This window comes from Lepidochelys kempii, chromosome 15 (assembly GCF_965140265.1).
Source record: "Lepidochelys kempii isolate rLepKem1 chromosome 15, rLepKem1.hap2, whole genome shotgun sequence".
In the NCBI taxonomy this organism is placed as follows: domain Eukaryota; kingdom Metazoa; phylum Chordata; order Testudines; family Cheloniidae; genus Lepidochelys; species Lepidochelys kempii.
Genome location: NC_133270.1, coordinates 27,712,783 through 27,738,750, shown reverse-complemented (window position 1 = coordinate 27,738,750; position 25,968 = coordinate 27,712,783). Strand labels below are relative to the sequence as shown.

General features: G+C 38.5%; 1 protein-coding gene across 13 annotated transcripts in view; it reads left to right on the top strand.

The window, feature by feature from the left end:
- ATXN2 (ataxin 2) overlaps positions 1–25,968 on the top strand; it is a 71,289-nt gene that overhangs the window by 5,161 nt on the left and 40,160 nt on the right. For 10 of the 13 annotated variants that reach the window (XM_073313279.1, XM_073313276.1, XM_073313274.1 and 7 more), the window contains exons 2-8: positions 7,790–7,826; positions 10,019–10,078; positions 10,849–10,920; positions 11,226–11,376; positions 18,523–18,537; positions 20,785–20,909; positions 21,990–22,081. In XM_073313279.1, the coding sequence (XP_073169380.1) occupies positions 7,790–7,826; positions 10,019–10,078; positions 10,849–10,920; positions 11,226–11,376; positions 18,523–18,537; positions 20,785–20,909; positions 21,990–22,081 (552 nt within the window). Of the gene's footprint in view, positions 1–4,071; positions 7,675–7,789; positions 7,827–7,850; positions 9,082–10,018; positions 10,079–10,848; positions 10,921–11,225; positions 11,377–18,522; positions 18,538–20,784; positions 20,910–21,989; positions 22,082–25,968 lie in introns of those variants that run through there. The other 3 variants (XM_073313281.1, XM_073313278.1, XM_073313283.1) reach the window with 3 other exon arrangements.

Genomic DNA, 25,968 nt, shown 5'->3' with positions numbered 1-25,968 from the left:
TTGTCCCACCTGGACAGAAACTAGTTGAGAATATTCAGTGTATGCTAACTCCTAGATACTATTGTAGTGGCTTCTTTTAAAATGCAGACTGGTTGTGCCAAAGTTAAACCACCACTTTCTCTACCCTAAAGAGCTTACTGTCCTCTGTGCTTGTGTGCATGCACGCTTTTAGTAGTGACCTCAGTTGACTAGAAGCCTTCACCTCTGTCACAGTAACCATTTTATGATATAGTAATCATTCCCTTGGTGTCTTATTGAATACCTGTAACTTTTTTTCATTTTTGTACATTGTGTTAGTAACTGTTTTAGGGAAAGGTGGGCTGTTTTGTGTGTAAAGTGTCTGACTAGGAGTTGATTTGTGTGATTTAGGGTAAGTTACTAAATTTCTCTGTTCCTCACTTTTCTCAGCTGCCGAATTAGGATAATTTCCTATTTTATCTCTCAGTGCTCCTTCAAGGTTTAACTTAACATTTTAAAGCACTTGGAGGTCCTTGGATGGAGGGCACTACATGTGTAAAATATTTTCCAGGATTACATAATCTTCTGTGGTGGTCAAGTTTATAATAAAATCTACATCAAATTAGTTAGTAACTCATATTGCTGGAATGTAACACTGTTAAATTATCAAACAGAATAACTTGCAACCTACAGGTCACTCTTAATTGTAGATTGCTACTAATGTTCATAAAGAGTTATCAGTGTGATGTTTGTTTCATACTTTCTAGAAAGTGCAATTGACAATATGAATGGTTGTGATTTGCAACAAATTATGTGAAGAAGGCTCTTCAGTGCCTCTCTTACCAACAGTCCTCCTTTACATAAGAGGTGTATATAAAAGACACTGATATAAGTTACTGAGCTGTAACTTTGACCTCATGTTCACTGTTTATTTACAGGATGGAGTAAGTGTACTTTAAAAGGAGTTTAGCATTAAGTAGACAGTATTGTAGAAAATCTACTGAAAAATCTTGCTTTAATACTTCATGTAGGATTTTTAATCTGTGATACACAAACATTTTTATAAAGATAGTCTGATTTTGCAAGATGCTGAACTCAGCTGAGGTAGATAGACTTTTGTAGAGGTTCTCAGAAGATGCAGGCAGTTATGCATGCACAAATAGGTTGACACAAGGTGACTACATCGACCTGACTTTGTAGTGTAGACCAGGCCTGAGAGAATCTGTTGGAGAAAAAAGTACAATTGTCTGTTAAGGTATTTCTCTAATACAAGAAACTGGTTTACAGTTTCTAGGCAATTATTTTGTAGGGAAAGCATTCTGAAGCCAACTCATCCCATATATCGTCTTTGAAGCCTTAGTACTACTAATTGATGCCCCCAAAAGTCTTCTCTTTGCTCTGTTCAATTTAACAATTGTAGTTTGCAGTTGCTTGTTTTAAACTGTCTGCCCTAGCTATTTCCATTAAATGCAGTGTATGTATGGAGATGTTTCTAATGTTCAGTCTTGTATAGCAAAATCCATGAAACCAACAAAATATTCCATTTGGAGAAAAATCATGAGACTTTATGTATATTGTTGGAAAACTAAGTTCTCTTTCTTTAAACATTCATGTGTTCTTTGTATGTTTTTTTTTTAACTAGAAAAATTTATAAAAGTTGACAATTCTTTAAATAGTTTAAAGGAACTGCTTTCTGCTTGTATTTATATTCGTATGATATTTGAAGCTTAGGTGATAATAACTGAAGTATAATTGTGTAGCATTTATAAATAGTATGATTTAGCTTTTATAAACCTAGAAAACTTACTTACCAAGAAAACTTACTTACCATTTCACATATGGGATAATAAATACCCTTTTGTAACAGTCTGAATTTTCAATGTGACTTCTGAGCACAACAGACTCGTAATGTAAATATTGACCTGATATGAGAAGTTTGCTATTTTGGCGCTCTTCCTACAAAATAATGGCTTAAACTGTTTCTTTTGTGAGACACATACTCTAACAGACAACGTCTGTGCCTTTATCTGTGATTTTGCTCCCCCACCATGCATGGAATGATTTCCAAGTTTAGTCTGCCAGCTGCTACCCTCTTAGTCAAATCCCTCCTTAACCTCACTTCTGCAGTGCCCACAAGAAGTGAGTAATAATTTATTACATTAGAAACTTAGGTTTCAGAGTAGCAGCCGTATTAGTCTGTATCCGTAAAAAGGAAAGGAGTACTTGTGGTACATTAGAGACTAACAAATGTATTTGAGCATAAGCTTTTGTGAGCGACAGCTCACTTCATCGGATGCATACAGTGGAAAATATAGTGGGGAGATTTTATATACACAGAGAACATGAAACAATGCGTGTTACCATACAGACTGTAACAAGAGTGAACAGGAAAGGTGAGCTATTACCAGCAGGAGAGCGGGGGTGGGGGGGGAGACTTTTGTAGTGATAATCAAGGTGGGCCGTTTCCAGCAGTTTACAAGAACAGTAGGAGGGGAAATAGTGTTAGTTTGTGTAATGACACATCCACTCCCAGTCTTTATTCAAGCCTAAGTTAATTGTATCCAGTTTGCAAATTAGTTCCAATTCAGCAGTCTCTCCTTGGAGTCTGAAACTTAGCTGAACAGTCAGGATATGCACTGCTTAGACAATCTGCATGGTAATTGCTGTGATTGCTTTCCCTTCTCACCTCCTCCTGTCCTTACTGGTCGTTACATTCATTTAGGTTATGTCTCAGTCCCTGACCCAAAGAGTTTACCATTAATCTATATCTCTCTGTTTAGTTAAAATCTAATATGCCGTTGGGTGCTATGAACATAATAAATTATAATGGCTCAGAATATTATTTATTGTACTTCTGCAAGGATGCTTTGAGGTTGAGCCTTTTCTTATTGGGATAGAAACATCAAGTTGATTGGCCTCTATTAGAAGGCATGTACCACTGTGGTTGCATTGCAAGATATAAGCAGAATGATTTTAAAATCTTGGTTTCAGAGTAGCAGTCGTGTTAATCTTTATTAGCAAAAAGAACTGGAGTACTTGTGGCACCTTAGAGACTAACAAATTTATTGTGAGCATAAGCTTTCGTGAGCTACAGCTCACTTCATCGGGTGCATTCAGTGGGAAAATACAGTGGGGAGATTTATATACACAGAACATGAAACAGTGGGTGTTACCATACACACTGTAACGAGAGTGATCAGGTAAGGTGAGCTCTTACCAGCAGGAAAGCGCGGGGGGGGGGGGGGGGCGACCCTTTGTAGTAATAATCAAGGTGGGCCATTTCCAGAAGTTGACAAGAACATCTGAGGAATGGGGGGAGGGGGAGATAGTTTTACTTTGTGTAATGACCCATCCACTTCCAGTCTTTATTCAAGCCTAAGTTAATTCCAATTCAGCAGTCTCTCGTTGGAGTCTGTTTTTGAAGTTTTTGTTGAAGAATTGCCACTTTTAGGTCTGTATTGAGTGACCAAAGAGATTGAAGTGTTCTCCGACTGGTTTTTGAATGTTATAATTCTTGATGTCTGATTTCTGTCCATTTATTCTTTTACGTAGAGGCTGTTCAGTTTGGCCAGTGTACAAGGAAGAGGGGCATTGCTGGCACATGATAGCATATATCACATTGGTAGATGTGCAGGTGAACGAGCCTCTGATAGTGTGGCTGATGTGATTAGGCCCTGTGATGGTGTCCCCTGAATAGATATGTGGACACAGTTGGCAACGGGCTTTGTTGCAAGGATAGGTTCCTGGGTTAGTGGTTCTGTTGTGTGGTTGCTGGGGAGTATTTGCTTCAGGCTGGGGGGCTGTCTGTAAGCAAGGACTGGCCTGTCTCCAAAGATCTGTGAGAGTGATGGGTCGTCCTTCAGAATAGGTTGTAGATCCTCGATGATGCTTGGAGAGGTTTTAGTTGGGGGCTGAAGGTGATGACTAGTGGAGTTCACCCATTGTTTCATGTTCTCTTGTGTATATAAATCTCCCCACTATATTTTCCACTTTGGGCCGCATCCGATGAAGTGAGCTGTAGCTTACAAAAGCTTATTCTCAAATAAATTTGTTAGTCTCTAAGGTGCCGCAAGTACACCTTTTCTTTTTAATAAAATCTTGGTGAATTCCCCCCCCCCCCCCCCCTGTTCCTTAGGGCTTAAGATGTAGCTTGAAAACAAGAAGTATGATTCAGAAAGGTATCTAGTAGCTCATAATGCAGTAGGCGAAAACCCAATAGTTAATCTAACTCTTGAACCAATTTAGAATTTGAGAAATTACTGCTAGTGAGGACAAGGAGAATTTTTGCTGAGGACCATTGCTACAGAAACAAAGGAAAAAACAGTAACTTTGTTAATGGAAGTGCTGCAGCAGATGTGGAATTTATAACTTCGCGCACACTGAAAATGTTAAAAGAAAAACTGCAACCATTTTGCTCAGTCCAGCAGCCTAAAAGCTTATAGGCTAAGAAGCACTTCTTACTAGAATAAAACTGTGATTTCTTAATCTTTTCAGCTGTGATGGTGACTTTTAAATGTTGGAGGCATCCAGGTTACTAAAATGACTCTTGACACCAACAAAAGAGGTCTGGTGAAGAATCTCCAAGCTAATTTCTAGCCTGCTTTGAGGCTGGTTGAGTCAGCTGTCTGACTTTTCTGTAATGTTTAAAAGTTAAATGTTTTGAACATTAGTGTAATAGAGCACAATGAAAACTCAGCTATAGCTTCTTTCATGGAGCTCTCACCTCTGATTACATCACTTTTTTGCCTTCTGCATGAGTGGCACAGATGGATGTTCCTATGTTACGGGAACATGAAGGGCTCACCATGCCACAGCATGTAGTTTGACAAGTGATTAATCTAGTCAGCTACTTGTAACCAAAGCTCAAAATAAAGTGCGTGGCACTATTTTGTGATGCTAATGGAGAGGCGGAGAACTCATGCAAATAAACTTTTATTTACTTCCCTGGTTTATGATGTTTCACTAGACTTCTGAAAACTAATTGGGCAGCTTGTCTTCTGAATGACCTGTATTTTATTACTAATTATGGGGCATCATCAGTATGCGTGAGGCTGTGTAAAACAGAAAGAAGGATGAAGTCATGCCTCAAGAACAGTGGTTCTCAACCTATTTACCATTGTGGGCCGCATATGCAGCTCTCTGTGTGCTATGTGGGCTGCATCCACACAATATATATACTACCTGTATGGTCCTGAGGATGTCACATTAGCCACAGCTGTGTGCTGATTGGCCCGCAGCAGGCCGTGGGTTGAGAACCGCTGCTCTAGAAGCTTATATTTTAAACAGGGCAGCCAACAGTTCAGAGTCTTCCTCTTCCCCTTCTTCTTCTTAATACAAAGAGAAGTCTTGGACAGACCAAAAAACACTGAATCTGTGACATTTTATCACAGTGATGAACCTGTAGGGCTACTCGTGAGCAGCTACCTTTGCATTCAGTATCACTTTTCAGGAAATGTGTGATTCTAGGTACTTGTAGGACCACCAGTACTTGTGCTTTTTGTGTGGTTACATGTGCAATTGACCTAACATAGACTTTAAGGCCAAAAGGGACTATTACTATGATTCAGAAAGATATTACACAATATATTCCAGTGTAGAAGATTTCATTCTTCAAATGTGCCAAATATGGAATACGTAAGACAGTTGGAAAATTATTTGTATGCTGGTACCTTTTAAATTGGCACTAGGAATTTAAGACTTGTCTACATGAGGAAGTTATTCTGAAAGAAGACTGGGTGTGAATTTTAAAGTGCCACAGCTATTCTGGAATAACTCCCTGCATGGACACCCTTATTCCAGAATAAGGTCTGGTCTACAGTTAAATTTTTAGATTGGCATAGCTCAGAGATATGTGAAATTCACACTTCTGAGTGCTATAGCTATGGTGACCTAACCCCTGGTGTAGATGCAACTAGATCAATAGAAGAATTCTTCCATCAGCCTTGCTACCACCACTCGGGGAGGTGGATACCTAAAGCAATGGAAAAACCCCTTCTGTCACTGTGGGCTGCATCTATACTATGGGGTTATGGTGGCATAATAGCAGTACTATAGACCACTGTAGTCCCTGTAGCATAGATGAGCCTTAGGAGTGTCCACATGAGGGAGCTATTGCAGAATAGCGATTCCAGCCAGATTCCCTATGTAGACAAGTCCTTATTCAGATAGTTGCAAATTCTTTCACGTTTTTTTTTATGCAGCTCTATAAAAGGTAAACACATGGACTCAGAAGTGCTAATATTCAGTCAACTTTTTTCTTAATGTTGGAAATGTAGATCTTTTTCTACATATGAACATCTTATGCTTTATATCACTTTGTAAAGTAATTTGAGTGTAATTCAAAAGCACTATAGAAGTGCTTGTTACTGCTATGCAGGTCTAATGCCAGACAGACTCTCGCCTATAGCTGGTGCCTGGTAGTGTCTGCTATAGGTTCGAGACACTTCCATAATCCCTTGTTTTGAGTTGCATAAAGCATAAGCTTTAGTTTTGGGCCTGACATTTTCTGTAGTTGACGTTGGCCTTTATTTTTGTAAATGTTTGAAGAAAAAATGGTTAGCTGTTCTGGATTTTGTTTTAGTTTTGGAAGGGTGAAAAGTCTCTCATTTTTAAGTATAGCAAGTTGCTTTCTGACTCTTATATAATGAACTGCCCAATATAGTAGTACCAGATTTTCAGAATGGCTATTCAGATCCTTTTTTATTTACAGAAAAACAAATTCTAACGTTTTAGAAACTCATGTTTTGCACAGTTAATGTTTAATATTAGGCATTCCAATTTATTTTACTACTGACAGTGTCTTCATAGTTTATATCTCACCTCATACAGATTTCAGTGCAGAAACAGATTCAGGATTGAAAGCTGTTTGAACTTTAGAATGAACACTTTCTGAGTTTGGGATCACCACAGAGAGAAAGTGCCTTTCAAATTCCTCTAATCTAAATAGCCTCCAGAATTTTTCTTTGGGGTGGCAGGAGGCAAGATGATCAGATTAAAATGCAAAAAACTTACATTATGTAACATTAAGGTTATAAAATTAGAAGTCTGAAGTCAGAAATGCAAAAGTTGTGGCTTAACATGAAACCAGAACACTATTCTCATGGGCATGTGCATTTTGTGATAATACTGTTTCAAAATAAAATTTATTAAATACAAAAACTTTTTTACAATCTTAGATACACGTGTAATATCTGTAATATTGCTATGCTTTATTCTAGAGTACTATGGTATCAGCGCCTTTTAGTAGAATAAAAATGCTATAATTCACACTTATTTGCTTATAAAGTTGCCACTTCTGTTTCTGGATGTACGTTAGTATTCTCAGTTATGACTCTGCAGTGGTACTTGACTCTATAATTTGAAACGTCAAATAATTACCTTTGTGACACATAGCACTTGGTCATAAATACATGATAACTTAAGTAAAAAAAGGGCTAGTATTTAAGAGGTAACACGTCTTAAAGTGAAATTGATTTAGAAATGTTCCTTCACTGCTATGTTCCTTGGTCTGTTGTAGATGTAGAAATGGTATCTTTTTAAGATTAGTAAAATGATTCTAAATTAGGTTTTCTCTTGATAGAGGAAAATGTTAGAGGAGCTTTAATATTTATCTTTGCTTTTTTTTTTTTTTTTAAAAGATGTAAGGGAAACTTTATTGGGATAAAACGCTTCTTCCTCTTTGAGATTGATATTTTTTCTCCAACACCTGTAATCTGGGTAGGTTTCCTGTACTCAGCCAGTTTCCCTGAATACTTGAGTTCAAGTGATGTCTAATTTCAGCAATCTTATTGTCTTGTTTCTATTGAATCTGATACATATTTAATAATTTCAGAGGTCGCAGCAGTGGCAAAGGGCCACCTCAGCCTACAGTAAGTACATATTTCATTGTTTCTCATAGTACTATGTTGCTTTGCATGGAAATTTAATATCTAACAACTTGAAAATTTCAACTCTTGTTTCAGGAAAACAAACTTAAATCTCTAATATTTTGGGTCATTGTAGATAGGTAATTTGAGAATAGCAGACAGTAAACTGTCTTAATTGTCAAATATCTCTTGGTTTTAATACCTTTGTGGATATTCTAGCCATTTTCACAGACACTGTTAGAAAACATTTGATCAAACATTGAGTGACTCTCTTGAAATTTAGGGCCTTGCATTCATTTAATTCTAGTAGTCTCCCAAACAAAGCACTTACCTATAAAATATAGATCTGTGGCTGTGTAACTCTGTTTTCTGTATATTCTTGGCAACTGCATCATACACGTGCATAGTAGTACCTATATAGGTGTTACTCATGGCAATGGCTACATATTCATTCCTATTTGAGGCCTGTAATGTTAGTCCCTCCCTTAAGTGGAGAAGTCTAAAGCTAGTTCAAGACATCACTGGGTTGAACAAAAGTAGCAAATGTTTTAGCACTATTGATAAGGTTGGTCTAATTTCTCTCTTAAACTGGGAGTTTAGTTTTGGTTATTACAAGTTCCGTACAGCTCTGAAAAATGTTCTACAAATTAGCATAGTTATATAGTTCTACACATTTGGAGTTCTAGTGAAACAAAAATTATGTTAAACTTTGCCTCAGACACCTTTTGGTAAGCCCTTCCCTAAAAGCATGTATGTGTACAACTTTGATATGGTGCGGGTTTTGAGGGCAATTCAATTGTTTAATTTTTTTGTAGGGGGAGAGGGTGACTTGAAATGGCTAAGGTTATACCTAGTGCATCATTTTTACAGATAGAAAAGTGTCTTTATAGTAACAGTAAAGCACACAATTTCCCCTTGTCCCTTCAAACTTCATATACTTTGTCTGAGAGGCTAAAGCTAAACAAACTGTTTTGTGTTTGATGTCTTTAAATCACCCACACTAACAAATATTGAAGTATGAACCTCTAAAGATGGTTTCTAAGAACAATGGGTGATGTCATAAAACATATACTTCAATACATCGGCATAACTGGATTAAACTCAACAGTTTGACACATCCTAAAAGAGATGCAGTCAGTTGACAAGCTCAAAATATGATGGGGTATTCATCTGTTTCAGCATCTGTTGGCTCACAAGAATGAAGCTGGCAGGGAAAGAGGAGAGATGTCGCACCATGCGCACATTCTCATCACTTAATGTATGCAAGTGCAAATCCAATAAATCTAGCATCATGCTTGATATTTGGTGGGGTTGCCTAGCTTAGGATCTTAGATTTTGATACGATTGTAAATCTAGTCTTGGTTTATTTAGAATATGTTCTGTCGTCGTCTTGGGAATTTATAATTTGATGCTTTTAACTGCTGCTAATATGACTGGGGTTGGTTGACCAGATATCCCGATTTTATAGGGACAGTCCTGATATTCGGGGCTTTTACTTATATAGGCGCCTATTACGCCCCACCCCGTCCCGATTTTTCACACTTTCTATCTGGTCACCCTAAACCTGGGTCTGTTAGCTAGTCCCTGAAATGGAGGGGGGAGAGAAGGTATATCAACAGGCTTTTAGCTAAAGCAGCTCTCTTTCTTGGATGGCAGTTGAGGTATTTGCACCAACAGCCTGTAGTCTTAAACTGGAGGGCAATGATAGCAAGGCATGTTTGGGAGGGGTTTGAGGTTTTTTGGATGATGGAGAGGCTTGATTCCTTTGTTGGCATTGAGTCAACTAGTGACCTGTGAATTAATGAATTTTGTGTTTTACCCTTGTCTACAGGAGTATGTAGTTCACATGAAGCTGGGGTGTAAATCTGCCCCATGCTAGCCTGCCTCACACGAACAGTTTCTTGGTGCACTTTGATCTACCCTGCTTTGAAAAAGGAGTAGATCAGAGTGCACTGAGGCACTGTTAGTGCATGTCAGCAGTGTGCAGCAGGCTAGTAGATTCACACTCCAGGTTGTTGCTAACTAAATTTACGTTGGCAAGCCCTGAGCAAGGTATTTGATCCACATGCTCTTACAAACTGGTATGTTCAGTTTTGTAGTAATTGAAGCTGGCAGTCCTTCCATAACCTCATTTGAATTGTTGTGGTGAATAGTTCTGCTTTTTTGCTTTCTGATACAAGCTTTTTATCTTTCAGATTTCTTTTGATGGCATCTATGCAAACATGAGAATGGTTCACATACTTACATCAGTTGTTGTAAGTTGTCATGACAGGAGAGTAAACATCTCTAGAGATGTTGATACAGAATTAATTATAAAATATTAAACTAACCGCAGCTTAATTGAGAGCCTTTAAATTAGCACAGCGGATAGCTTGTGCCAAGATTTAACCATTAAGAACCACAGTGGTGACTATCTGTTTCTTTTTAGTTTAGAAAGTTGCAAGTTGCTTGTGATGGGTATAGTATGTTTCTTCCCACAACCCTACTTCTTTTGACTTTGCCATCTTAGGATAGATTTTGAATGAGTGAAATAAATGGCAGTTTAAAAATCATTAAGTCTGTCTATAGCACACCAAAAAAGTTATGTTTTGAGGAAAATGCTGACATGGTGAAAATAAGAAGTGAATCACCCAGGCAGTCCCACATTCTTGCTGCTAGATACTTTGGGTAAGCTTTCAGCCTCCGCCCTCCCCTTGCATGTATACGTGCGCACACTTTGCTCTTGCAAAAACTTGCATGTGCACTTGAACAATTGTAAACATTTATGGCACACAAGTGTTGAACTGACAACTTCAGACCCCATTAGGACAAACTTGAGTGCACACAGGTGTTTGCATCTGCAAAGCATAGGTGCGTGTTTGTGAATGTATGGAAATGGTGATTGGGTAGAGGCCTGGCTGAAAATTGAGCCCTTCACATTAAATACATAAAGACACAAGTGTAGAAAAAAGCACTCAAATGTCACTTGACAGTCTTTATGCCAGAGTGAGAGAACTTCTTTGATTTTTTTCGTCTTACATTTTAGGGATCCAAATGTGAAGTACAGGTGAAAAACGGAGGTATATATGAAGGAGTTTTTAAAACCTACAGTCCTAAGGTAACTTTTTTTTTTGTTTTTGTTTTCTTTCTGATCAGTTTTCTACAAAGCTCACTGATTTACTACTCGTTAGTATAGTAAAGCAAATAATTCTTAATAAGTTTATTCAGATCTAGCCTGTCTCAGTTTGGGAATTGCCCACAAGCAGCTTCATTTTGAAGTTCTTCACTATGGGAAATATGCCTAATACTTGTTGCAAATCTTGTTGTGTAGGTTGTTAACAAGTAATTAATTGTTCAATTGTCACAATATTTATTATTAAATTAAATATTTAGATTCAAAGTCACTTGTATTTTTAATGTTAGTGTGATTTAGTGCTTGATGCTGCTCATCGAAAACCTGAAGAATCCAGTCTGGGGCCAAAACGGGAAGACATATTAGAGAGTATCTTGTTCAAGTCTTCAGATTTTGTTATGGTGCAGTTTAAAGATATGGATACCAATTATGCAAGGAGAGGTACGTTTCTGTATTTTAAATGGCTTTTTAAAATTGGGTATAGCTTTACATCATAAAGGTAAACATTTTAAATCTTGATGCTTTGGGTTAGGCTCTGAAAACCAAATGTAAGCACCTGAATAAGACTCTTCAGAAATGCTGAGCACCTGTAGATCTCATTGAAGTCAATAGGAGGTGCAGGTGCTCTGCACCTTTTTGAAATCAGTCCACTTTTATTTAGGTGCTTAAAAATATATGTATGTTGAAGCCTAACTTTAGGCGCTCAGATTTAAAAATTTGGCTAAACATTGCCAGTAATTTTATGTTGTCTGAAAAGTTAACTTCCAGAAGTATTAACAAATGTGATGTTACTGGTTCTCTAGAAAATGAAGTAATTTATTCACAGAAATTGCTAGATTTTCTTACAAATGTGGATGGTTTGTTTGCATTTGTTTTAGTAGGCACTTTAATGTTACATGAGAATCCATGAATTCATAAATACTTTAAAATGTATTGCATTCTTCCAGAAGTAATGTGGTCTTTGAAGTCCTCTTAGTCAAAAATTAGGATTTGTCTCTGAACATGCTTGCTTAGAAAGCATTCTCTTTTCAAAATCCTAAGAACTGCTGCAAACAAGTGGAGAGTAAAAAGCTCAAATTATGAGTTTTTTCTTAGGAAGAACCCATCTCTGTATATAAATAACTCACTTTTATTTCTTATCAACTGCATACAGCTTTATAGTTCAGATTTTAAAAAATATAAAAGAATCCAGCTGGACCTGAGACAAAAATGACCTTAATATTTCAAGCCATGGTTTTGTCTGTAACTGCCAGAAATGGTTAATAATATTATAGAATATCAGGCACCTGACAGCTAGTCACAGACTTTTTGTGTCTTTTTCTTTCTTCTCTTTCTACTGTGCAGCCTCCAAGACTTTAGATATTTTTTGGTGTCTACGATGTTCACAGGTCAGGCAGCTCTGCTTCTTTTGAAGGGTTTTTCTCTGTTTATAGCAAATCTCTAAGGTCTCCTTTGTTTGCTTAACGAGTCCTCACTTTGCTGGACCACAAAAGAAGAAAGGCAGTCTATTCCTTCTTGTGCAGTGAAACAAAACTACAAGTGCACCACCTGCAGAGCTTGTACATTGGCAGGCCTCAGCGGGTATCACTGGTAGGTTAGATGTGTTTGCCACAACTGCCTGGGATTTATTGCTGAAGAGACCACCCAGACATGGGATTTCTACGCATCTGTGATGTAGAAGAGACATAACAGGAGGATCTGCTTTAATGCCCTCTGACCTACCATGTTAATCCTAAGAATAGAGGCTTGCTGATTCCAGGCTTTTGAAAGACCCTACCTTTTTAGGGGAAGGTACACGGTCCAAGCACATGGGGCAGTGAAGTACAGAACTTTAAGTGCAAGTTCTTCCAGATGAGTGTAAAGTGCCCTTAGCATAAATGAGAGTTGGGCCCTCAGGCTAATAATTCAGACCCTTGCAGCAAGCAGAGTGGTGTAGATTCTGTTACTTCTCTTCCTCCTGATCTCCTGCCAGGTATCTTTCATTGATAGGAAGTATTTGAGGAGGAGCAGCTGCCTCAGACTACAAGGTCACCTGCTACATGTGGTTATTGGATAGAATCTCTCTGAGAATAAAGAAACTTTGGAAATACTAGATTCAACTACTTTGAGATCAGAGTTTACCTCTGAGAACTTGGACGAACCTATAGAGATTTGGAGCAAGGTAGATCAGAGATGGCTGCAATGCATGATGATCTGTAGTGGAATATTCATATCCTCTCCATGGTGTCTTAAGAGGAATAGTACCAGGATGGTATTTGTAGGAGTAAGTGAACCTTGTGATCACACTTGCAAATTTGAAAGAAATAGTAAACTCCTTTGAGAAATAAGTAGATGAATAATAAACATAGACTCCCAGGGAGTAATGCATGCTTATGGACATACAGGAATTGTAGGCCATCTGTTTTTAAAAAATAACTTAAGGTTTTTCTTGGTTTGTAGTGTCAGACAGGCACCTGCAGTTCACAGTGAAAGCTAAAGGTTAGTGTTATAGGAGTTTCTTGGCGCAGCTATGCTCCCCTTTAGTATTGTACTGAAAATGTATCCATTGTAGAGCCTAGTTAATTTTGACAACACTATGTGTGATATAAAACACAGCCAACTAAATTCTGTAGATTTCAAAAGAACATGTCCAGAAGCCAACAAAGTTTTTTAAAGCTCTGCCTAGCTCTTGAACTCTCTGCTGTGAAGTAATTAGTTAGTGGACAGTCTGGCCAGAGTGAAAGGGAGCTCAGTTTTTAAAGAAATGGCCCTTTCATTCAGGTGACATCTCTGCTATGTTGCAGGACAGGCTCAGCTGGCAGTCTTTGCATGTAGCGGAGTAGTGTCTAAAAAAATGTTCAGGGTCTAATAGCACTCCCCAGAAAGCTTCAGACAAATGTTCCCTTCATGAGGTCTTAGTTCTAAAATTCTGTAGCTGTATCCTGATTCGGTAAAAGCCAGTCTCCTCTTCAATCCTGTGGATTTTTACCTCTGTACATGCATATTCTGTTCTGCTTCTGTGGAGTTTTGTAATCTGGAAGTGCAGTTAAACAATGGTTCTGAGCCTTAGAGTAGCCCCAAAGACCATGGTCCACAGAACTGAGAACGGTGAAGAGAATTTTGATATTATCCCTAAATCTGCTATGTCATAACCAATCATCCCACAGAAGATTCTTCCTGTCAAAGTGGATAGGACAGAAACTGTCTCAACTCTAAGCTGATATTGGAGGTGGAAGAATGGGACAGCTCAGTCCATTTCTGGTCATATTCAAGGCTTTCTACAGGAGCCATGCAGGTTTCTTGCCTGGAAATGGGGAATCTTTAGTGAAAGAGCCAGCTGAAATTATCACCTTGGCTGAATGGTGTGGCAGATGTGGTGTTTGATAAGTGGAGTCTTTAGGGCCTAGACAGGTAACAAAAGCTAGAGTGCAAGTAGGCTTACCATATTCTCTTTTTCCGTCTACAGGGTTCTTTCCAATTTATTGGTAAAAGTCCGTCTGCTCCACTGGCAAATAACAATTTCCTTTCCCTACTCATTTTTCCCTGTGATGCCAATAGATCATTTGTTAAAACAACTCTTTTTTCTAGTACATTACTAGTGCCCAATAATTCTAGTGTCTGGCATATTCTAATATACCATGGCAGCTAGGGGAAATGATTGAGTCTCAGACTGTGCAGTTGAGAGGAATGCTTACAGACTACAGAAATTTTGAAGTAGGGAAGAAAGGTAAGAGGTTGGTTGCAGTGGGCTCATTACCAATTTATTTTTAAAAAGTCTGTATGAGCTCATGTTGGCTTCTATGCCCATGTGGACTCCCGTTGGCTACAGTAGAACTCTGTAGGTGAAAGGGTTGGTGCCAACGCATCCCATTGCAGGATTAGGGCCTTATTCTGTGTGGGTAGCTTGATGAATAAAGCTGACTGGGCAGCTCAAGACAGTCAGGCTGCTTCCCTTTTTAGCTTCTGTAAATGAATATGCACAAGGAAATAAATATGAAGCTATTTGTACTTATTCATAGCCTTTGTCACAAGTACCTGCCAAGTATGGGTACAGGTTGTGCTTGTAGAATCCAAAGGCTGAAAATCCAGCCCTTAATATGCAAAACAGAACTTCAGTAATAGGTGACCATTAGGCAACTCTCTATTCCTAAATACTTAGATAGCAGACTACAGAGTACTTAGATTCAGACCAGGCTCATGTACACTTTTCAGCAGCTTCCCACTACCTTGCATTTATGGATCAGCAGAGTGAGTCTCTTCCAGCATTTCTTGTAGTCCTAAAAGCTGTCTTGATTTAAAATGCCAGCTTGCAGTGCCAGCTCTCATGTTTTAAATTGGAACAAGGCTCAGATGTGGCTGATTGGCTTCCCTCTTAAGAGAAAGTAATTCAAGAGGGTGGGTTCTGCTACTCCAACTGCAGGATTCTGAAGTGTTTTGTTTACAGTACTTCGACAGTGCTGTAAATCCGAGCTAGTACCACCAGTTTAAAATATAAAAAAGCAAAGGGAAATAGCTATTAAGTTCTTTTGGGGGAGTGTAATGGTGGAGGTGGCATCCTTCCAGACCAACTGTGTCAGCAGGGGAATGGCAGTAGGCATAATATGAACAAAGGAAAGAAATGTAACTGTGCAGTGGTGGTAGCTTGTTTTGATGCTCTGGGACCGCAGGTTGCCGAAGGGGAAAACATGTTTGGCGTCTGCCATATCTTTGCTTCCTTCAATGACACTTTTGTCCATGTAACTGATCTCTCTGGCAAGGAACCCGTCTGCCAAGTGGCTGGTGGTATTCAGGTGAAGGCCGACAGAGACGAGTCTTTGCTCTATGCTGCTACGTTGGTAGCCAAGGATGTTGCCCAGCTGTGCAAGGAGCTGGGCATCACTGCCCTTCACATCAAGCTGTGAGTTACAGGTGGAGATGGGACCAAGACTCCTGGACCTGGTGCCCAGTCGGCCCTCGGAGCTCTCGCTCGTTCTGGAATGAAGATTGGGCGCATTGAGGATGTCACCCCCATCCCCTCTGACAGCACTCGCAGAAAGGGTGGTCGCCAGGGTCGTCGTCTGTAAACCGTGGCAGGCTTTTGTTTCATCATTAAATCTCTTCCCTCTCCCCCCCCCGCCCCGCCCCCCCAAAAAAGTCAGTAATAGGCAGGGACAATACACAGCAGAGTTGTTACTCTTAAAACATTTAAGCTAAAACCACAATTTACTTCAAGCAAAAGCAAACTTGGTTTCAGTTTGAGAAGTAATTTGAACATCAGTGGACTATAAAGCACACTGGTTTAGTAAAATCTGAACCTCCCGGTCATGCTTATGGGGCAATAATTAGAATATGCATCTAACAACTTAGAACCTACTTATTCATGAAAACAAGAGCAAATGAAACATTTCATGCTAATCTCCCTAGTCACTCTCTATCCCTGACAAGCTTGTCTCTAACTTGTTCAAGAACATATTAATCTGAAGCTTCTCAGAACATGTGTATATATATCTCTTATCTTTGCATACCATACAATTTTGCCATGTGGAGAAAGGAATGCCATTGAGATTCTTTACTGCTCAGTTGCAGGATTCAAAACAGGAAAGAAAAGCATTTGAATGCTAAAACTCTAGTGCCCTGGTGAGGATTCTGTGTCCTCATCAGGTCAGAGAGGTAGCATGGGACTAGCCAGGAACTGTTACATCTCCAGCTGTTACTGGCTTCACTTGCCTAAATCCACTAATTACTTAATCTCTTTGCCTCAGTCTTAACAGGTATAAAATGGGATTGATTGTGGACTTGTCTTTCTCTCTCTCACTCGCTCTCACTCACTCTCTCACTCAAAGTGTCATGGGAATAGTTCATGAAGTGCTTTGGTGATATGAAGTGCCATATACAATAGATGCTAAGCATGTTTCACAGTCCTGTTGGTTACCATGCTGCAGATTGACATTTGTAGCAGCACTCCATGTATTCGACTGTCTTCCATGTTAACACTCATCAAAAAATAAGAGCACTTTTTTGTTTTAGGAATTCTTTGCTTTTCTCTCGTTTTCCAGAATGTTCAGTTGCTCATTAACTTTGCTAACTCACTTCTTGTTTGTTTTTTACCTCAGTGTCCTGTGTGTACTTATTTAGCTTTTAGATTACTGCTTCATGTTCTCCATGTGGCTTTCTAAATTAACCTAAGCTATCAAAATTGTCAGATTGCCTTCAGTGAAGTAAGTGAACGTGGCATATTATTGGGATTCTTCTGCAAGGAGTCACATGAGCTTCAATTGTCTGTCTGTGTGTCTGTCTTTCTCTCTCTCTCTCTCTCTCTCTCTCTCTCTCATATAAAGTTTGTTCGGAGGCTGCACATGAGATTGGAGTCATGTGACTAGAAGTCAGGTTTTTTTCAGTATGGGTTTGCCTTAAGAGTAACTGTATTTTTCGCATTTGAGATCCATCCTGATGGTGAAGCTTGTGGAGCCATGCTTTGTAACTTGATGAAAATGTGTCCAACGTGAGGCATTGGTGAAAACAGTGCCTCTGCATTGCTTCATAATAGTACTGGATTCTGATATTAATCATCTTGATAAGGATGACTATACACAACTATATGTTACTGTTTTTAAACACTTACAAATTATGTAATTTGTAGATTAGAGGCTGCTGCTAGTTCTGTAAACTTCATCAGACAGCATACTTTTTCCCTTTAACCTTTGTAGCTTTTTATAGAGCTCAATTGAATGTTTTTTGTCTCCCTCCACCCCCAATATCTAAGACAAAGAGTGGGTGGGCAAGATAGATAAAATATCATTCAGGTAGTATTTATTCACATTGTAAGTAGCGTACTTCAGCATTGTCTCTTGAGGCCACTTCGTAGAAACTAGAAGACTCAATAACATGCAAAAAGTTATAAATCCCTCTCTACCTGGTTACTGTCTTACCTGATACTCACCATATTCTGTGGGGAATGACTTTTCCAGTTGCTGCTGTGGTGCAGTTTGAAACTGGGTTTCCCTCTTGGATAAACAATGACTCCAAGAGTGAGTTTGGAGACCACTCAATGTCTTGATCTGAGACGATACATTTTGTACTCCATACAAATGTAGGAGCCATTGAGTTCATTAGGTTGCTGCTTTGCCATATAGGTAAATATAGTCATCCCAAGAGAATGTGCTTTTTTTAAAAACAGACATGTTCTCTTGTTACCATTTAACTTTGGCTTGATGTAACACTTACATTTTATTTTGTATTTAATAGTGATAAACATTGAAAGTTATTTTTTTATATACTCTACAAGTAGAAAGTAATGAGGTCATCTTTTTTTCTTGGTGCTGTTTAGATGCTTTTTCAGAACTCTTCACCCTGAAGATTTGTAGAATAGTCTGAGATGCTTTTAGAAGGCAGAATCGGGGGGATAGAGGGAGCTGTGAATGGAGGGACGTGTTTATTAAAATTTGAATGAGACGTATGGCTGTCATATTTTTCGAAGATAAAGGATTCATAATGATTTATGATCATGACTTAATAAATGAAGTTTAACCATGTCTGAATTTAACCATGTAATGTGAAACACTTGAAAAATTGAACGTGTATTTTTATCTGATTTTCAATTTTTTTTTTCTCTTTCCATATCTATTGTAGTTCCTTCAGAAACAGGTAACTTTTTTTAACGGTCACTCTGTTTTTCTGCATCTTGCCTTTTCATAATGTTCTTGTTTCCATAATATGTAATGGAAATTTAATGCCTCTGCTCGCACATTTATGGCACTATAAAACATGCATGCATAATTTCACAGAATCATTTTTAGAAAATTTTACTTTTTTTTGTTCTGAGCCTTGTAGAAAATTGATTTTTAGCTCTTGCATTTTATTTGCTTGCAGTATGCAAAATATTGTCTCAAAACTGCAAAGTGGTATGGTACTAAATAAATTGCTCTGCTCCAGAACAGCTTTCAAGTAGCCCAAGTGCCTTTACAGGCACAACCTAGGTGGCAGTAACAGGTTAAAGTATAACCTCACTAAAAAGTGCCGGCCTTCAAGGAGGAAGGTGCTATCATTGCTTTCATTGGCAGACTCTGCAATGACATTTTACAAGCTGACTTGATACTAATTTTTCACATAACAAGCCCTAAAAGTGACGTGCCCCCGTCAGGGTATTTTCCTCTCATGTGGTTTCTTTTTCTTTAATGGGTCTTTCATGTTCGGGGAAACTTTCATATTAAGCTAATATAATTCAGTTGTCTTATCTTTATACACATTCCTTAATTTTTATACCGTATTTGCTAATTAACAAAGCTGTTTATGCTTAAATGCTTAATCCTTCACAAGTATCCTATTTGGTCTTGCTATGCCATATATGACCTCAGTATGTATTTTATAAGACATAATGCTGAATGTTGTTATGGAATAATTGCCGCAACAAATTGTGGCGATCTAAGCACAGAATTTGACTGTGAAACTGGATAAAGTTGGAATAAGAGTTAGGCTGTGTTGACAGCCTTAATTAAAACATGCCTTCAGTGATTGCAGATGAAATGTAACAGATTAGTGGCCAAGTAAATCTCTTATATAAATGTAAACTCTTCTCACAATGGCTTCAGTGTGCGTTCCTCTTCAGTACAATTTCAGACACTGCCAAAATAAATTAAAGCTGCATTCTTCCACTTCAGGGACAATCTATTGGCTTGGTTCCTACCCTTTCCTAAAATCTTAGGAGAAACCCAGATTTTACTGTCAAAATGACTGCTTATTTCCATCTGTATATTTTGTAATGAAAAGTATATAGTTCTGATTCAAAACTAGACTGAAAGTCATTTACAAAATGAAAAAATGGGTTTATAAAGTAATTCCTTTTTTAAAAATGCATTTAAGAATCTGCAGGCAGCTTTGAGCTTGTTTAGTTCATAAATATTAAAGCTTGGCTGTCTTAATTCTGAATGGCATCATTTTTAATAAAGTATTTAAATGTACTCTTACAGTCTGGTTTGAATAGAACATAAATGAGCCTGCAAATAAAAGTTCATGATCCAATTACTGATTGGAGTAGCTCAGTACACCTACCTAGTGGTATGTTCATAATACAGTTTCATATGTTTCTAGTTCTCTAGTTTTATAGTTGTTGTATGTGCGTAGAGAGTTTTTGAATTTTATGTAATTTGGGTAAGTTGCTACTTAAACAAGCTTCTTCTAGAAAAATGTGTTTTCAGCAGCTTCACATTGTAATACTGGTATATTAAGCTAATGGATAATTCCAAGCATTGCAGGGCTTTTTTATGGAGAGACTGTAAAGGTGTGAACACGGGTGTCAAGTAATCATTCAAATGGAAGAAACTGAGATTGAGTCAAAGAGGGGAGGTATAATTTAAGACACATCTTAGACATTCTGGGCTTAGGGGTGAGTAAATCTGCACAATGTTTTTTGGTGTCTGTAATATGTTAGAGTATAGTTGTATTCAACAGCATTTTTGTTTCAAGTAGTACGTTAAAAACATCAGTGAATATTTTTATCTCTTAGAACAATGATGTTACTGTCTTGAAGCAATAGTGTATATGATTAAAGGCATATTCCTACTTAATGTTAATGCTCTTTGATTTTTCTTAAATCAAAGGCAACAACAACTCTTTCCTGATGCCTACCTTTCAGTTTTCAGTGTTAGCTGACACTTAGCTGAAACTAAGTAATTGCATCATAACTAAAACATATTTTGTATACAAGTGTACACGATTCAGAAACAGAAGTCTTAACACATCCTAGTTTTGAATTTATTCTCAATATATTAACTCTGACAGTTTTGGATCATGCTAGTGTACTTTACTTATAATGCATTTACATTTGGTTATTCTTCAAACATCTGTGTGTATTGTGTTTTCCTTTGTTTAACCAAATGTGCATCTCGATTGTAGATGCTTTTACTGATTCAGCCATTGGTGTTAAAGTAAATGGTGAACACAAAGAGAAGGACCTTGAACCATGGGATGGAGGCGAGACCACTACCACTGAGGAGCTTGAGGCTTTAGAGACAGATGTTGTAAGTAAAATTTATTATACATTGAAATTTTTCTAGAAAACAGGTTGTTTTGCCCCATGGTGTCCCTTAATTTCAATCTAGAATGGAATTTTAGTTTAAGCTAAACTGTTTAAGTAGCATGGCTGTGTAGTGTAAACATGTATTGTCATGAAAATTCATCATTTGCCAATGGATATCACAGTTTCTCCTACAATTTTAAAAGGAATAACTGAATCTCGGACACCACTGTGGTGGTGGTTAATTGAAGTGCCGAAACACTGTCTCTGAGGGTCCTGAATTACTTGATGGAGACTGGTCTTGAATGAGTTTCTACATCTATTACGTTGTCTTGATTTGCTGTGTATGGTATAGTGACTAGTTCTATGCTATAATGCATCCTTTTACTAAAGGACACAAAGTTCTTAATATGTAAGAATAAGAAGAAATTAGCATTGTAGATTAGAGGAGACTAACAATAATGGTTCAAGAAATCTTTGTTCTGTAATGTTGCGGAGATCACTTACCTTATGAACACTAATATTCAAATAGGTCCTGTTCTTTCTATATATCCACCTTATTGGGTCATCGACTATTAAATATTTATAAAAATATTGTAGTAAACATACTGTATGTTTTGTAAAAGTAACAAAATCTTAGTAAAGCTGTTACTGTGGCACACAACACTTCACTAAGAAATGGGGAGATTATGTTGCTTTTGTGTGAGATCAAGGAGGATGTCCTGTTAGATACTTGTGTTGATAGTGCATTTGAAAAGTTCCGGTACTTGCCACAGGGAGGAACACTATTCCATATTTCAGAAATGGATGCATCTGATTGCCACTTTCTGCAAAGGAATCGAAGCTTTTGGCTAATGTAAGCCAGTACATAATATAGTGCCAAATGGGAATGACAAGACACTAGCGGCAATACTGGGTTTTGAGGGTAAAATATGTGTTAGATACTGTGTTGGGTTTATAATTTCACTATCTGATTGGTAAATCCAGGAGTAAGGGCAAAAGTTTAAAATTTCTGGCAAGAGCCATAAATTTTAGGGAAATGTTTCCAGTGTCATTTTGAAAAATAAACCTCATTTTCTTCTAGTCTAATGGATGGGATCCTAATGACATGTTTCGTTACAATGAAGAAAATTATGGCATAGTGTCAACTTATGACAGCAGTTTATCTTCATATACGTAAGTTCCAAAATATTTTGTTCTTAGATTTGTATTAATATTCAGGTTATAAATTTAGATGCAGAATTTGTACCTACTTTCTGAAGTGATAAATGCAAATGATACACACTGTAACTTTGTACTATTGGGGCAAATTTCAGTAGCGTTGTGATCTCCCTGTGCCAGGTCACAATGTCACTCACTCAAATTTGGCTTGTGTGCCCTTCCATCATGGCAGAGGGATGGGTGGACCAAATTTTAATGAGTGGTGTTGCAATGTGGCACCCAGGGTTGCAGTACTACTCAAATTTGGTTTTGGGGTGGGGTGGGGTGTGGTTTTGTTTTTTTAAATGGCACTTCAACTGACTGCAACTTTTAAGAAACTGTCCCCTCAATCTTTGAACCAGAAAAAACTCACAACTTTCTTAGCCTTATTTAACAAAACTTTGACCCTGTTGCTGTAACCCTTCTGTACTTTTTTGAACTTTAAATATCTCTCTTGTGTCTGTCTCCCCTATAGATAGCTATGGGAGCAGACGAAAAAAGTAAAGATGGCTTTAAATCTCAAGGGAAAAATTCATTGTTTCCCAGTCATTGCAAGAGCAACACAAGCAAAATTGGCTCTGTATTTCTTCCACTAAATTGTAGGGGATTTTAGTTGGAGGAGGAGGAAGAAGGCTTGCTTTCTTTGAACATGCTAAATTCCTGTTGTTTGAATGTGGTTTTAAAAAAAAAAAGTCTCTGACAAAGGATTCATTGTCTGATTCTGTTGTTCCTGAGTTTGAATACTTATTTTATGTTTGCAGCTGTTCTTCAACAACTTCATAAACTACTTACATGCCAACAAACATCTTTGATTGATTTTTGTGCTGGTAAACTGTTGTATATCAAGGTGGTAGGCACCTCGGTAATGCCTAACATAGGTAGGCAATTGTGTGTTGGCTCTCACCTTCATTTCACTTTTACTGGTCCTCTCCTTGATACAGACTGTGAAAACGCACTTTCTCTACCCCTTCTCAGGTTGCCATCAATAGTGCTGCATGGACAGGCATTTTTTCATATAGAAGTTATGTTCATATTTTTAAAATGTCTGCTGGATTTCCACATCCATTTGACAAGCTTGTTTTGTCTAGAGCAGAGGTTCCCAAACTTTTTTTTATTGCATACCCCCTTCCAGACCTACCAGCTGACCATGTATCCCATCCCTTCTCATCACTGATACTTTGTGTGTTCTTCTTAACACTACCTGTCTTTAGCCATCTGTCCATATTTCACTGTTACAAACAGATATAGTTATAGTGCAACATATACAACTGAAAATACCCCTGACTAGGTTCTGAGCTCAGGTAGAATGGACAGTTGCTGGGCAACTGAACCCGCGCTGTACGGTGATTGGAAGTGAGGGCTCTGTACCTCAGTGTATCTGTGTTCTCATTGGTACATCTTGATGTAAATTAACTACCATATTTTATATAATAAATTCCCATAGTTTTAAAGCTCTAAGTAGCCTATTATGAAAATGCAATAAATAAAATAATTAATAGAGGAAATCCACCATTACACAATTTCTCCTGTGTACCCCCCAGAGATGTCTTGTGTACTTCCTGGGGTACTTCCTGGCATGCATCCGACGAAGTGGGTATTCACCCATGAAAGCTTATGCTCCAATACGTCTGTTAGTCTATAAGGTGCCACAGGACTCTTAGATGCTTTTACAGATCCAGACTAACACGGCTACACCTGATTCCTGGGGTAAGTGTACCGTAGTTTGGGAACCCCTGCTCTAGAGAGAGTGCCATGATATTTGAGAGCTGAAATTATCTGATGGGAGGACCAATTCCTTGTGGTCTAGGTGTTTAAGTCTTACTCCTTTTGTCAAGAATTTAAAAAAAGTTGTTGTGGCCTAAAGGTAGTATTTTGTGTTCTGTTTGTAGCAGCAGCTCCATTTGAGCTCTGTCATTGATGGTCTTTGGATTAAGTGCTGTGTGAGCTGTTACGTTAATTTTAGCTCTGCTTGAAATTGGAAAGCAGGATTTCACTCAGCATTTTAGTGACTGGAAGGGGAGAGATGTTAAATGATTTAGTGTCTGTTGCAGAAGTGTCAAGTTCTTCTTAGAGCAGTGTCCCTGTGGGTGCTCCGCTTCAGGGGCACCTGCACCTTTGATGGAGATGTTTGGTAGCTGTGCCTGTTTGACCTGTGAATGCGCCAAGGCTATCTGGGGCTGTGTGAGCAAAGCCCCTTTGGCCTGAGATGGAGTCTACTGTGTGCCTGTTCTGTAATATTTAGCTTTTTCTCAAATAGTTACTTACCTTATAGTGTTACAGTTGGTGGAACAATTCTTCTCTTCGTTTTATCAAAAAAACCAAACACCCCGCTCCCCCCTTTTTTATTCATAGAGGTAGTTGTATAGTTAAGAGATTTCTCCTTTTAGGGGTTAAATTTTTGCCAGTTTTGCTCAGGAATGCTAGGCTTCCCGTGATTTAAAAGTTGCCTCTCCTGTCGTGAGGCTATTCTGATGAAGCTGTCATGCTTCCCCCACCTCCTATGACTGATGACTTCAGGCAGTTTCAGAACCTGATGATGTGGATTGCTGACATGCAGACTCTCTTGGAGAAGGTTGAGGAGTCCCACCATAAACGCCTAGATATTTTACACACTTCCACATCTATGAAAATTGCCATTCCAGTCAAGGACGTTCTTGTGGAGCCCGCTCAGATGGTTTGGCAAAGCCCTGCTGCCACATTGCCTATGTTCGAGGGAGGATAAAAATATGTTCCAGCGAAACAATCAGACTTCCTGTTTTTTCACCCAGCTCTGAATTCCCTAGTAGTGGAGGCTGTTCATGAACGAGGCAGACAGCATAACTTGAAGCCCACCCTGTTCAGCAGGGACCCACCACAGGCTCAATCTTTTTGGTTGTAAATCTTATGCTTCAGCCACGCTTCAGGATAGCAAACCGTCCAGCACTCGTGGGAAAATGCGACTATTTCACTTAATATAATTGAATGTCTTATAAGTTAGCATCTACCAGAAGAATATCGGGGCCAGTTTAAATCCATTCTACAAGCTCAGTTCCTGGCAAAGATGTAACTCCAGGCCTCCTTGCAGGTGGCAGTACTGCAGCATGGTCCCTCTCCACTGCAGGGGTCATGAGAAGAGTGTCTTGGGTACAGCGGCCGGGCTTTACAAGAGAGGTTCGGAGTATTGTCGAAGACCTACCGTTTGATGCTTGCAAGCTCTTTCTGGACTTGACAAATACATCTCTTCACACTTTAAAGGACTCGAGCCATGCTGCAATCCCTAGGGATTTACATTCCTATAAAGAAAAGGAGATTTAGTAGGTCTCAGGTAGCCCAAAGAACACGCCCAGACCCGTATTCAATGTATATTAAACCCTCTGAACCCCCAGCAAAGAAATTAAGATACCCAAGAAACCTCCTTCAGCTACATCTTCTCATCCTTCTGTGTCCTCCAAGCGACAGTTTTGGTGGGTTGGTAGAGAGTCTCAACAATTTCAACTGACAGGTTCTTACAGCTGCAGCTTCTTGCCTCCTTTCCTCCTTTCAGATGCCTCCTTTCTCATTTTCAGGATGCATGGGAGCATATAATGATGGACAAATGGGCCCTGGAAGTTTATAACATATGGTTACACTGTCTGTTTCAAATCTCTCTCCCCCCTCTTCAGGGACCTCTCTTATGATCACTTGCTAGAGCAGCAGGTGACCTCTCTTCTACATTTAGGAGCAAATAGAACCAGTTCCTGTGCAACACAGGGGAAGAGTATTCTGTTCAGAGTACTTCCTGATTCCAAAAAAGAATGCAGGGTGGAGGCCAATTTTAGACCTCAGGTCTCTAAACAAATATGTAAAGCAACAGAAATTGCAGCAATAATTCCTTCATTAGTAGT